At 48.9% G+C, this 13,309-nt stretch overlaps 1 protein-coding gene across 14 annotated transcripts in view; it reads left to right on the top strand.

Moving 5' to 3' along the window:
- The window catches only part of PTPRS (protein tyrosine phosphatase receptor type S), a 158,717-nt gene that overhangs the window by 91,860 nt on the left and 53,548 nt on the right, over nt 1–13,309 (top strand). For all 14 annotated transcript variants that reach the window (XM_054050060.1, XM_054050062.1, XM_054050058.1 and 11 more), the window contains one exon: nt 7,677–7,787. In XM_054050060.1, coding sequence (XP_053906035.1) covers nt 7,677–7,787 — 111 coding nt within the window. The remainder of the gene's footprint in view (nt 1–7,676; nt 7,788–13,309) is intronic.

Genomic DNA, 13,309 nt, shown 5'->3' with positions numbered 1-13,309 from the left:
TTAGCAAACTGGTGAAACCCTGAAGCATCCCTTTTGTCCTTAGGAGCAGAAACCTGTTGCTTGTATGAAAGGGAGTGCAGATTCCTGGACAGACTTCCGAGTTCTCCTTTTCATCTGCTTCTTTGGCCTTTCCAAACGTGCATGTTCCGTGGTGCAAAGCCCTGTGAAAATGCAAAACATATTCACATTAGGATCCCCTGTACTGTGCTGGGATTCTTTTGGAGCCAGTGCAAAGGAGTTTAAGACCAAAGCAGAGCAGATTCAAGGGTGTGTTTGTGACCCGAGCGCGATGTGCAAGGCAACGCTTGTTTGAACGCTGATGCTGTGGATGCCACTGAAGTCACAACTTGATTCAATGCATTAATCTTCGCAGAAAACAAACTTTGCTGCCAGAAGTGTGAGGCTAGCGGGCGTTAGGGCACTGGATGCTTCAGGACACTGCTAATGAGCTTCAGGGTCTTTCACTCCAGCGCTGCTTCTTGGGGATTAACAACAACACCCGACTAATGGGTGTTTGGCGAGCCTTCCGAGCAGGGGTGCGGGAGGAGCAGTGACCCCAGTACACAATCTCAGCTGCATCCCTGCCCTCTGCGCTGACAGAAGCCGATGGCTGTGCTGTCTCTGAAGATTTGTCTGTGTGTCGCTCCCTGCTGGAGCCTGGGAGGAGCTGAGGGACCACAGGACAGGATAGTACCGAGGTTCTGCCCTGGAGATGAGGCCGTCAGGATAGCAGCCGTGCTGCTTTATCACGGAGGGGGTTAAGAACTGCATTTATACCACTGTATGAGGTAGTGGCAATCATGCAAATTAGCTCATTAAAAGAAACAAGTGAAATGTCATACACAGAGCTCTGGAAAATTGAGTAGCCGTGTCCAGATTTGGTTCTCATTTATATTAAAACTAACTGTTTCGCTGGCAAAATAAATGGACCTCCGAGACCACAGCCATTATGTTCACATCATCCCCAGACCTGTTTGTGTTATGGGTCTTCAGTACAATTGAGAAGGAGGTGATGTCATTAACCAGAGTGACTTTTCTCTAGCCAGTATTCCTCCTCCCCTCTCCTTCTCCAGATAAACTTTCCAAACCACTGGAAATTGTTGAATGCTTGAGGGTTTTTGATGATGAAAAGCTGAATTGTCAATCAAGGGAGAATGAGAAAAACTTGTGTCTGGGCTCCTGCTTCCCTTAGGTGTATATGAACATCTCAGCCTTAGGGACCCAAGTAGCCCAGGCATTTAAGTGGTCTTGATGGTGAAAAAGAAACTGATGTTTCTGCTCAACCCCAAGGTGAGCAGCCTCAGGACATGGAAAGTGGAGCGTCCGGCGTCCTCTGCTGAGCCATAGCACCGAGGGGGGATAGCAGGAGGCACCTGCAGCCACCTCCTTGTGTCACTGAAACACTGAAACCTTTTGTGTCTTGTTGTTGTCTTCTGTTTTCTCAATAACTGGCTATAACAAACTTATTTTTCCTTTTTTTTTTTTCTTTTTTTCACCTTTTTTAACACTCAGAGACCTTTGGTAAGTTTGTTCAATTAAAAACCAAATCAAACCGAATACCCCCAAACCTGCTAATACCCAGATTTGTAACCCTTGCCCTTTAAACTAATTCCTCTGTAACAGCTTCTCGAGAGGCATGCTCTGCATTTCTTTTACTAACTCCTTCAGTAGGGATATTCTGCCCTCTTAATCAGTTTCTGCAGGGGTATTGCAGGCTACAAAAAGAGCAATAACCATCCTAATTAATATGTCTGTATAAAGAGATAACAGCTAAATGTGAACCTTCTAACATTGAATAGATTTTTTTTCTTTTGTAACTTAGCAACAGTTGTCCTGGAATTCCCCAACTAGACAATAGCTTGTGCCCCCGGAACGGTGATAATTGTGTTCACACCTGCAGGAGGCCTTGGAGTTTCACATCTAACGGGGTTATTGGTATTTCCAGAAGGGAGAGGCGGAGGTGTGGCATTTTCAAATTGGAGCTGTAAATCGCAGGTCATCGGCTATGGGCAACGGTCGAGCGAAGGAAAAGCACCCCCCTCCGATCATCTCTGCCCCTGGTGAACACAGGAGCCCGTCTGCAGGGCCCACATCCCATTTCCTTCGTGCACCGTGTCCTCTTTTATTTGAGATGCAGCAATCGCAGCTGTCAGCCAGGATCCGGCATTTCAAAATTGCAGAAGACCCTTGACGATTGCCTGCTTGTTTAGAATGGAAAGCTCCCTCCAGCCCTCGGGAGAGGAGCACAGCACACGTGTTCTCACGCGTGGCCTGACAGAAGGTGGGGATGGGTTTTCTGTCATTACCATGGCAATGGTGACTTTCCTCCTCTCCTTGTTTTCAAGGTTTGGAGAATCCGTAGGCAGCTTGGTGTGGGAAGTCAGAGGAAGGGATGGTGGCAGAGCAGATCCCATCCTCTGTGGCAGAGGGGGACACCTGCACATGGCGTTCTGCCTGGAACCATCCTGGTCCATTATAATCCAGTCCGTTCAGCTGTCCTTTGCCTCTGCTAAACACTGGGCTGGCCATCTGGGCTCACACAGCCTCAAAATTTGCCCTCAATAGGCAGATTTTCAGGTCCTGGGAGGCTGTGGGAAGGCAATGTGAGTAGTTTGCACGTGGCATCTCAAAAAAGCTTTTCACTTGGAAAATCAGCATCCGGTGTGAGTTCTTCCTTCAGCTGTCTTCCAGAGCTGGTTCCCCTGTTCTGCCCTGGGCAGTGATGAGCCTCGTGCATTCACTCCTGTAGTGTTTGAACACCAGGCAAGGCAGCTATCGAATGCAGGTGCCTCCCAGCCACCACCACGGCCCCTTATCAAACCTTATGTGACCTGTCAGAGTTCATTGATATAATTAATGTATTTCAGATCCTCTTCTAGTACCGTCCTGCTTCCCCTCTATTGAGTATGAAGCTGGTTAGATGTGAAACTCCAGTAGTGAAAATCTGCCATCTGTGTCGCTTCTCCGTTCAAACTGTTCTTCTTTCCTTGGGAGTGATGTGATCTCATTTTGATTCAAATTCTGTCCGTCCACCCCTGGTGTGGGGCATCTTGTAAAACGTTTTGCTCCTCACGCCTATGTCCCGTGGGCCAGTTAGAACTGGAAGGACCATGGTGGCATCATCTGGCATAGCTGGCTCTCCTGGAGTGCTGTCTCCCAGACAGTCTGTCTCCCATTTCCAGGGGCAACGCCGATGCTTAGAGGGAACAGGGAATAACTGACCTACGATGACACAAGAAGGTAGCGGCTGCTGTTGTATCTGTGCTTCCATAGCTCTAACTTCCACTGTGTTTCTCCCGTCAATTAGAGGGGACCTCTGCAGGCAATTGCCAGGCTTAGCCAAGACCAAGGAAGCTTTACAGCAGTGGGAGACGTTGGGGTTTCTTCCTCTCCTCTGCCCTCTTCCCATTAGCCTTGTTCCAGATTTGTGCCACAGATGGCAGATTTTCACTTCAGTTTTGAGACAGAAGGATGTATCAGAGGCTGTTTTCATTTCCACTGAATTGAACTACAACCCTTTCGCTGCTTAGTCTTTCTCTCGCTCGCTTTTTGAAACCTCCCTGCCGTCTCCCGTGTGGAGATCTGCCCAAGTACACGCTCCCCCACCTCTTTCTCTTTCAAGCGCTCTCTCTCCAACCTGTGTCCTGATAGCTAACTGTCCTGCTTCATTAACCTTAACTAGTTCCTAACCCTAACTAGATGCTAACTTTTCTCTAGCAAATAACCTAACCTCTTAACTAGAAGCTGACTATAACTAGAATCTAATCTCCTAACATTATAATACCTCTCTTCCCTCATCTCCTCTGAAAAATAAAGGTGAACTGTAGTCACTCTCTCTGTATTTTTACCTTCTATCCTGAAAATGGAGGATCGAACCGCAGCACAAGAGGGTTGAGCAGGGCTGAAGGATAAGGAGGGAAGGGATGCCCTGATGGTTAGAGCAGACGATTGGCACACGGGAGGCTTTGACTCCTGTTCCTGCCTCTGCCACAGGCTTCCTTCTGTGACCTCGGGCAAGTCGCTTCACCTCAACCTCAGTTTCCCTGTTTGTTAAGTGGGGGGAATAACGCTGCTGCGCCTCCCTGGGGGAGAGGAGAGTGTGCAAAGCTGATATTTATCACGCAATGTGCTGTGCAAGCCCTGGCTGGGAGGTGCTGCGGAACGGCAGCGTCGTCGCCGTTGCAGAGACGCTTTTGCGTTTCTCCCTAGTCAGAGGCAACTGCGGAGTCTGCCCTGTTCTCAGGATTGGGGTAAAAACCAACTGACCACAACCCCTTCTTTGCTAAGCTGTTTGAATGCCGCTGTGAGCAAAAGGACCTGCCGTGTTTTCAAAGGAAGATGGTTGCAGCCTCAGGAGGTCGGACGGGGCGACAGCGGTTTGGCCGCTGGCTGTGGCCTGGCTCAGCGGCCACACTGCCCCCTCCTCTCCCCTGAGAGCCCGGCCTCAGCAGGAGGCTTATCTTAACCACTTTGAGCCCACCGGAGGGGGGGTTGAATACAAAGAGCCCTACGGAGATGCAGTCAACAGGCAAGTGCAGCAGGACTCCCCTCTCCACAGAACCCCTCCTGCGCTGCTGGAAGGGTGGCCTCCAGAGCATTCCAAGAGGTGGCCCATTCCCTGGCACGGTAGCCCACTGTCTTTAGTGCCGAGCACCTGGCTTCATCCCTGTGCAGAGCCACTGAAGGGTAACGGAAAGTCCTGAGAAGGACATGCATTGGATTCCTCACACATCTGTGCCAATAACTTAAGTTTGGCACTGGGAATTTGCCAGCAAAGGTGGGATCAGACCTGCAGCGCTTGATGTGGTGCAGGTTGCCTGGCTGTCCCTTTTCTGGTCTGGCCTAGCACAGCCGTAACGCTGACCTTTTTCCCCAGGAGTGATGAGGATAAATGCAGGTTCATCCTGTGCTCTGTAAGTAGCAAACAGCAAAGTTAGCTGAGAGCTTGAGTACTTTCTTTGCAGTCCTAGCAACAAAATGAAGCAAGTCTAAAGGCTTTTCGTGCCAGGTGCCACGGCGGCTCTGTAAACAGCCAGAGGAATTGGATGGCTTTAAAAAGGGCGTCCCCACCCTGAGCACCCCAAACCCTCTTCAGTCTGTCCTTATAATTCAAGATGAGACAGAGCAAGAAGTTTCCTGCTGGGAACTGTCTTCCTTGACTCAGGTCCTTTTCCCACGGGCAGTCCAGGTGTTTGGGGTTTCTTTTCACTGATTGTCTTTGTTTCCTTTGCAGAAGGTACACCGATCCGAGGTAAGACACCCCAGCTCACTCACTCACCCACTCTCCAAACACTTCTCTCCACTCAGTTCCTGTTCCATTGACCTGTGCTCAATACAGATTCTTGTTGTTGTTGTTGTTGTTATGTTTTCTTGTCCTGCTTCACCTCTGGATATTTCTTTTTTATACCTGTCTTTATTTTATATATGGTTATTCTGGCCTGGTTTGTTTGCTGGGTGCACTCGGTAATACTGAGACTGTTCGTCTAATAACATCTCAGGCTGGGCTGCCTTAGATTTATGGCAGAGTTTTAAGAGCTAATCTCTCCAGGACTGTGAAGAACTGAAGTTTATCTCGAGCATTAAATGCTATCAAAGCTTAGTAAACACTTAGGATCTTCTCTTGATTGGTGCAAAGTGCTCCCGAGCCATGGGTAGCGCGGAAAGCTTTCCAGTCCTTCCCTCAGCCATTTCTTCAGCGCTTACCATCTCAGTGTACTCGTGGATTTGGCCTCAGAGCCTTCTTTCCCCTTCCTACCCCTTCTCCTACCCTTAGGTTTTTCTGGGAAAGGTTCCTGTGGTAAGAAACTTCTGCACCGTCTTTTTACTGGAGCCAAAAAGATGTTAGACCTCAGCTGCTGTGGAAAGACAGCAGGAGTTGGGTGTGCACTCCTTGGAAGACCTTGCTTTGGTTTTATCTACACTGGCAAATTTAAGTGTCTATCATTTTCTGCTGGCAAAAGTCTCAGGAGGTGCTGTAGGTGAGATTTACTTTTTCATACATCATCTCCAGTGGCTCCTGACAAGTGCTGAAAACTCTCTGACCTCCCTACAGCACAATTTCCACCATTACACTCAGCAGCAAAGCTGCCGTGGGCAGGAGGAAAGGGGTGAGTCCGTATTCCCTGGTGAAGTTTATGGTTCTGTTCCTGCCCTGCTGTGTGGCTTTGTCTCCGCTTGCGTACGCTCAGATGAATGATACTCATGAGCCACACAAAAAATTTGTGTGGAACCGATGGAAGCAAGCCACCGATTTGTCCAAAGAGACAGAAGTTTCTCGGAAGACTCTCGGACGGCTCTCCCCAAAAGTGGAGCTTTCGGATGCAGAGAGTGCTCAAGCTGTGATTCGGAATGAAACATGCTCAGCTGGTGTTTCAGTGTGAGGCTTCAGTCTGTTTAGTTTCTAACTCCTCTTACGCTGAAATACTCCCAGACTCTTCTGAAATGGTTTTAGTTTGGTTTAGTGGCTTTGGGGGGGAGGTTGTTTTTATCAGTTCTGCCTTTGAGAGCTACCAGACACAGTGGATGCTGGCGAGAGTCGCACTGTCACATCCCATCCCTGCCATAGATACTCTCACAGCCTCACGTCTCCCCACGCCGCGTCCTTTCTCACCCGTGCACGCACCAAGGAACATGAGCTCCATGTTTTCCTCGTGTGAATGCATTGATTTTTCCTTCCCGCAGAGGCCGTATCTGCAAGCACCGCTGATATCATTTGCACTTTTCTCACTTCAGCTTTGTCAATAATATTATGCTGAGCTGGAATTGTTTGGTTTCCGCATTTAGGTTTTTCCCAGAGACAAGAGTTAAGAGCCGTACCACGTGAGCTCTGTCCTTGTCTGTAATATAATCATGTACTCCTGATACATAAAACATGTGACAGCCTGTTGAATTATTTATGTAGTATGTATTTTAACTGGAGTTTTGCAGGGATGAAGCCTTCTGAGGTAAATGAGGCAATTTCCTTCCCTGTAGTCACACGCTGCATCTCTCTGCGTGTTTGCATACTGGAGTGTTCGGTGTGGGCTCTGGGTACGTTCTGGTAGGCTGCAGTAACGGAGAGCTTTAAGAAAAGCCTTAATCCTTTTGGCCCAGTCGGTGTAAACCACAGAGGCAATTTTAAAGTTCCAATGCAGTATTGACATGGGTTTCCCTTGGGAATATTCAGGCTCAGTAAGGCGCTTTTCACACGGGCTCTTATCTCCCTTAGGCTTCCTGTGAATCAGGTATTTAGGCACCAAACAAAGGCAGCGATGATAAAAATGCCCCAGGGATCCTGGGCGGTGGGTGACAAAGCATTTCACTTTTACGGTCACTGCTTCAAATCGAGCAAGGGAAAGTCAACTGCCTTCTGATGGATTCCTGGGGATCGCAGCAGTGTGGATTATTGGCGTGGATTTCATGAGTTCTGGTGCAGAATGCCTGCATTGCAGAAGCCACAAAAGTTGATGCTTTTGCTGATTGTTTCAGTACAGAGAGTGACGCTTGTACAGAGGGGTATTAAATGTTCTCCTCCTCTTGGGTGTGTGTCCAGCTGTAACGTCCCCAGGGAGTCCCACTCTTTATTACCCCAAGGGGAGGAAAAGGCAAAACACAGATGCTATTGCCTTCTCTTAAAAAAAAGCAAAACAAACCGGTGATGATCGTGTCTTTGCTGCGATCTTCTTCTCTCCTCCCAGGTGGCCTGCAGATCGAGAGCAGCGAGGAGACGGACCAGGGGAAGTACGAGTGCGTCGCCAGCAACAGCGCCGGAGTGCGCTACTCCTCCCCTGCTAACCTTTACGTGAGAGGTAGGGAGCGCGTCGGCTCAGAGCACCGGCAAACAACTCCCTCCCCACGGCCTTCCTGTGTCCCCAGCAGTTCGGCTCAGCCCAGTCCCTGAGCACCCGGGAGGCGCTGCCATGAATCGTTTGGACCCTTGCAGAGCACCCCTGAGCGTGCAGGGTGCACCCTGATCTCCTCGCCGGTGCCGGTGGCTCCAGCTACCACGCCAGAGTGCCCAGCAGCAGCACACGGCGGTGTCACCACAATGAAGTCAAGTGTGACCCTAAAATAGTGTCCCCAGGAATTGGCCAGCGTCAGCCTGCAGGGCCAGCCGGGAACGAACAGCTTTGGCTGCAAAGGGCCTGTCATCCCCTTCTCTCCCAAAAGATCCTTGCTCAGCCCTTGGCTGAGCTCTCTATCGCCTGCATCTCACCAGATTGCAACCGGAGGGTGCACTCTCACTTCTCATCCCAATCCCAGCTGGTTTTCCTTTTACCAGCAGTAATTTGTCACTGGTTCCTTGGGCACAAACACTGGCCATGGGCAGAGGCTCAGAGCTGAGAGGGCCAGCAGACATCGCCCAGGCAGTGGCAGATCCCTTCTCCTCTGTAGCGTGGGGAACAGATGACAGGGGGTCAGCTTCTGCTTGATGCCCCCTCGATGTTCTCGCTCACAGCGGGGCAATGGCCTCTCTGCTTTCTTTTGTTACCCTTTTTTTGATCTCTCTGACCTGTGATATTCTGTGTAGCTTTGGTTTAATGTCTTTCCACAGCAAAACGCTTTTGGTAATGAGAGAGCAGGGCTGGTCCTTCTCGCTTTTCTAAAAGAAAAAGAAAAATGCTATTGGGAGGAAAACTGAAAAGTTACATCCCAGCAAACTGTTACCATTTCCATCCCATTGGCAAAGGAAGTGCCTCCCTTCTACACTCACGTTACCTCTTCACTCGAATGCAGAGCCATGCTCCTGTGTGCGCTCCTTTCTCTCTCTCTTTCTCTCTCTCTCGTGTCTCACGCTCACTGAATCACATGCACATGGAGAGAAGGCTTTTAATAATTGAATGTTTCCAAGCTAAATTTTTAAATAGCCTTTTGTGGCCAGCTGGAAAATTGCGTTTGAAATTTGCCCTGGTGCCTGGGCCCCGAAATTCTTCTTTTGGGAATGTAAATCTGGATCTGATCCTAATTCAGAGCCGAATCCTTCGCAGACAGCATAGCTGGAATGTTTGGGGTTCTTTTATTTAAAGAAAAAAAACACAAAACACAAGGAAAAATGACGAGGATTTTTCAGTATTCTTTTATTTCTAAATTTCCCCTACCTTTCTGGCCACTCGGAAACTACACAGGAGACCAAGCTGTAACGTGGCGTTGCTTGTCTCCACCCCTGGATCGACCGGCTCCAGGTGGATAGCCCTCTTTCTGTCCATATCAGTCCGTGTGTCCCTGGGGCCCGCGGGAAAACAGAGCCCAAGCTGGCCGAGAGAGCGCAGAAACGCCGTGTGAGCCAGCTCGGCCTGTGCTGTGGGTGTTTTCATGCTGTTTCAATTCCTTGTTTCTTGTCTGTTAATATCGTGGAAAGGTAACAACTTTCTGAAATGGATTCGCTTTGGTGGGTGGGGACGTTCATGCACATTTTTCTTCCCGTTTTTTTTTGTTTTAAGAGAGTCCTGAACACTCTTTGTGTTTCCGATTGACTTGTTCTCCATAACATGCTTGTCTCTAAGAACACCTGGGATAGGAGTTGTAAGTTTTAACACTGCAAGGAAATGTTTCGGTTTCGCTTTGCTTTCCTTTTCTTCTTCTAATGATTTCTTTTTCCTTATTCAGTCCCGTGGTGGAGTCAGTGTGAGCAGGGCTGGGTGCGGGGCTGGTGGGACCGCGGGCTGGGGGCGCGGACCTCCTGCTCGGGATCCCTTTGCGCCGGGTCTCCTCGGCCGGGCACGGGTCTCGCTCCCCCTTCTTGGAAGAGCAGAGGGGCTCACGGAAATGAGAGCTCCTTTCGGGGGCCGGTGCCTTGCCGGGAGCGGGCTAGCATCGCTCACGGTCCGACCGGACAGAGCTTGGCTGTTGGTGAATAAAGCTGCCTCGCTGGATGGGAGGGGGAAGGTCAGGAAGGCAGGAAGGAGGGTCGTTACTATCTTCATTTTTTTTCCTTTCTTTTCATTTTGGTTAAGAGAAGAAAAAAAAACAATCAATTTGCAGCTGACAGCCTTGAGAAGGCCTTTTTTTACTCTCTCTGTGTTTCCCCTATTTTTCTCTTCTCCTCATGTCATTGTGTTCCGCATCAAACCCCCTTAACATCCCTCAGAGCTACGAGAAGGTTGGTGTGGTTTTTTTCTTTTTTACTTTCTTTACCCACATTTTTACATTCTTAAGAGAAAAAAAAAAAATTTAAAAAAAAATTAAAAAAAAAAAAGAGAAAAAGCAAGAAATCTTAAAGATGAGCGAGACCCGCCCGTTCCCGGGTCTCGCAGAGATGAGTTGAGTTGCATTGTGGGCCTCTCTATGCATCCTTTGGTAATGTTGCTGAGTTCTTGCACTTTTTGTCGTCATGGTTACCTTGCCGTTTGGACATTGGGCCTGATGCATGATAGGAGAATGTAACAATCTTCTTGCATGCCACTTTTTAAATTAATTATCAGTTATTTTTTTCCTATATATAAATATGTATAGTTTTATTTACAATTCTGGTTGATTTGAAGTGGATTTACTCTTTATTTTCTAAATTTTCCGTTCTGTTGGGTTTTTTGCTTTCTCTTGATTTCCCGTTTCCGTTTCGATTGGTTATGCTGTGCTGTAGTTTATTCCAAACGCATTGTGAGAAGCCAGTGTTCCTGCCCACCCGGTGGTAACTGAACTCCTCAATCCCTCCAGGAGGAAAGGAGTCACACAGCTCTAACGCCTGTCCATGGAAGCCCTGCTGTTTGGGACAAGCCTTTGTTCTGGGGGGAGGGAGGGATCTGGGAAGCGGAAAAGATGGTAAGAAGCCAGGGTGTCATTCCAAGAGTTAAAACAAACCCTGGATCGTGATATTATTCAGAGATTTCTTGGAGGTGTGGCTCTTGTTCCACATCCTGCCCACAACGAAAATCCCTAATTCTTGCTCCGAAGGGCTTTCCCCTCGCTCCCTGGTGGCCGTTTCCCTCCAGTAACACCCAAGACACCGCTAATGCACAGAAAGCTCCCTGCCGTGCTGCTGACTCCCAGGCAGTTGCCTTCCCTTTAGCACCCATGGGTGCGTGGAGAGCCCCGTGGCCAGGCAGCGCCTCGCCTCGACCTGGCAGATGCCCTTGGAGGAGGAGGGCGATGCCTCGTCCTTGCGGTGTCGGAGTGAAGGGCAGCCAGCCAGCCGCGCCTGCAGAAGGGTGGCTGAATCTCCCAGCTCTGCCTCTCCCCGTTTGCCCCCTTTCGTCCCTGGCGTTTAACCATTAAACCTCGGAAAGCAGCCAGGCCGGGCGAAGGCAGAGTCTTCCTTTCTAAAGGAGCACGAAAAGAGAGTACAGCAGTGATAAACACAAGAGAGGCTGCTGGGACACATCTGGCAGCTGCATCTCTGTTGTAAACAGCAACAAGAAATCTGATCATTTGCATTCCAGCTGAAAATGCCTCTTTTCCCTCTTCTCATCTCCCTGTTTATCCCCATTAAGCTTCTGTTGCCTCCCATGTGCGCCTGGAGCGGGTGAGCCACATGGGACAGTGCGCAGGTGGGGTTTGCAGTGTGAGTTGTACCGTTGGTGCTTGGTGCTTTTGTCCTTCCCAGAACCGAATGCCCTTCCTGCCCCTGTTTCTGCCCTTCCCGCTGCCCATCAGCCCTCACTACTCAATCTCTGCCAAAGGAGTGGCTTTCCTAGGGCACAGGTATTAAAGCTGTGTGATTTTTGAGAAATCCAGTGCAGTATTGACACAGTATCTGTCTCTCTCTTTCTCTATTTCTCTCTTTCTCTCTGTCTGTCTTTCTCTTTTTTCTTAAAATGCTGAGATTTCAGTGCTCGGACCCTCAGTGCTGGTATCCCCTTCCCTTTCAAGTCTCTCCCCTCTCCCCTTAGGTGTGAGGGTACCACTCCGAAATGCTGCTCTGTTGATAATGTCTTTCTGAAGTGGCCGGCTGTGGCTCTTCTAGCTTTGATGACAACAACAGCCAAAAGCCATCCCCCAGCCCCGTGTTCTATTTAAAGAAAAGAAAAAGAAAAGCCTTGTTCTATTTAAAAAGAGCAAGAAAGAAGGAATAGTATTTGAAATGAGGGGCTCCCATCCCACCTCCCTCCTGCGTAGGACTAAAAGGTGATAATCATTACTAATTCCAGGGTTTTCCTTCATGAATAGGAGCTTGAGTTTCAGAATTTAGGTGCGATTAAAAAGGGATTTATACTCCATTTTTTTTATTTGTTTGTTTTATCTTTTATAAAGTATTTCTAACATGTCCAAACCGCACTGCTGCTGCTAGAATCTCTTGTGATCTGAGAAGGTTTTAAGATTAAACTCTTCCTTAAGAGCCAATAAAAATAATAATATCGACAACAATAAGCTAAAGCTAAATTGGATGTAGCCACGATACGCTGAGACAACACTGGGCGAGGAAACAGAGACTTGATACCTCTCTAAAAGAGCTCATGTGGTTTGCTAGAAGCTGTGGGCATGGTCTTGCAATTATTGGTTAAGGGTTTGCCTTGCGTATTATTACAGATGAGATCATGCCACGGTCCAACATAACAGCGAGGCTGCTGACAGGGAATTTCCACAGTCAGAATGCAGGAGCATCTTTATGGAGATCCACAAAAGCAGATCAGAAGTAGGTGAGATGAATTCTGCCACCAGCCTAGCCTGGATAAAAGGCTCTGGTCTGATCCAGTTGCAGTCGGTGAAAAGAAAGAGGCAGTGGGCACACCTCACGGTGGGGATGCTGATTTTTTATGGGAGCTATACAAGTCACCTGGCTTTCAAAAGCCTTGTTGGATGCTTCTGTGTATCCCTGGGGACGCAAATGCTGTCATACTTGTGACCCGTAGTGATTGTGGGAAAGGACATATCTCAAGTCCTGCGTCTTGAGGGGTGTGTGTCGGTGGTGTCTGCGAGCGCCGTGCCTCTCCTGGCGCAGCGGCAGGGTTTGCTGCGGGCAAAGCCTGGCACTTCTTGTAGCTGATCAGAGCATGAACGTCAGTGTTTGACGCCCATGTAGAGAGCGGCGTGGCTGGCTGTAAGCTAGGATGGAAGAGAAGCATTTTTGGCCTTTTTAAGAGGCTCTGGATCTTGTCCACAAGGGCTGAGGCGCGTGCTCTGCTTCGATAGATAAAACCAGGTGGAATCACTTGGACCTGATGGTTTTTTCCTTTCTTAAGCATCAATGAGTCAGGACGTACAGGGGCTGGGTTTTACCCCGGAGAGGGCAGGTTGACCAGGACCTGTGGCCACAGCTGGTTTGGCCCCTTGAAAGACGGTTGTTTGTAGCTTTCCTCTTAACTTTGAAAGCTACAGACCAACACCTTGATTGCTTTAGTTTGCTGCAGTTAACCAGTGGCTCAGCATAGAGCGCTGTGTGAAAGGACTGCGTGGC

This window comes from Cuculus canorus, chromosome 27 (assembly GCF_017976375.1).
Source record: "Cuculus canorus isolate bCucCan1 chromosome 27, bCucCan1.pri, whole genome shotgun sequence".
In the NCBI taxonomy this organism is placed as follows: Eukaryota; Metazoa; Chordata; class Aves; order Cuculiformes; family Cuculidae; genus Cuculus; species Cuculus canorus.
The sequence above is the reverse complement of the archived record's forward strand: the minus strand, read 5'-3'. Positions and strand labels throughout refer to the sequence as shown.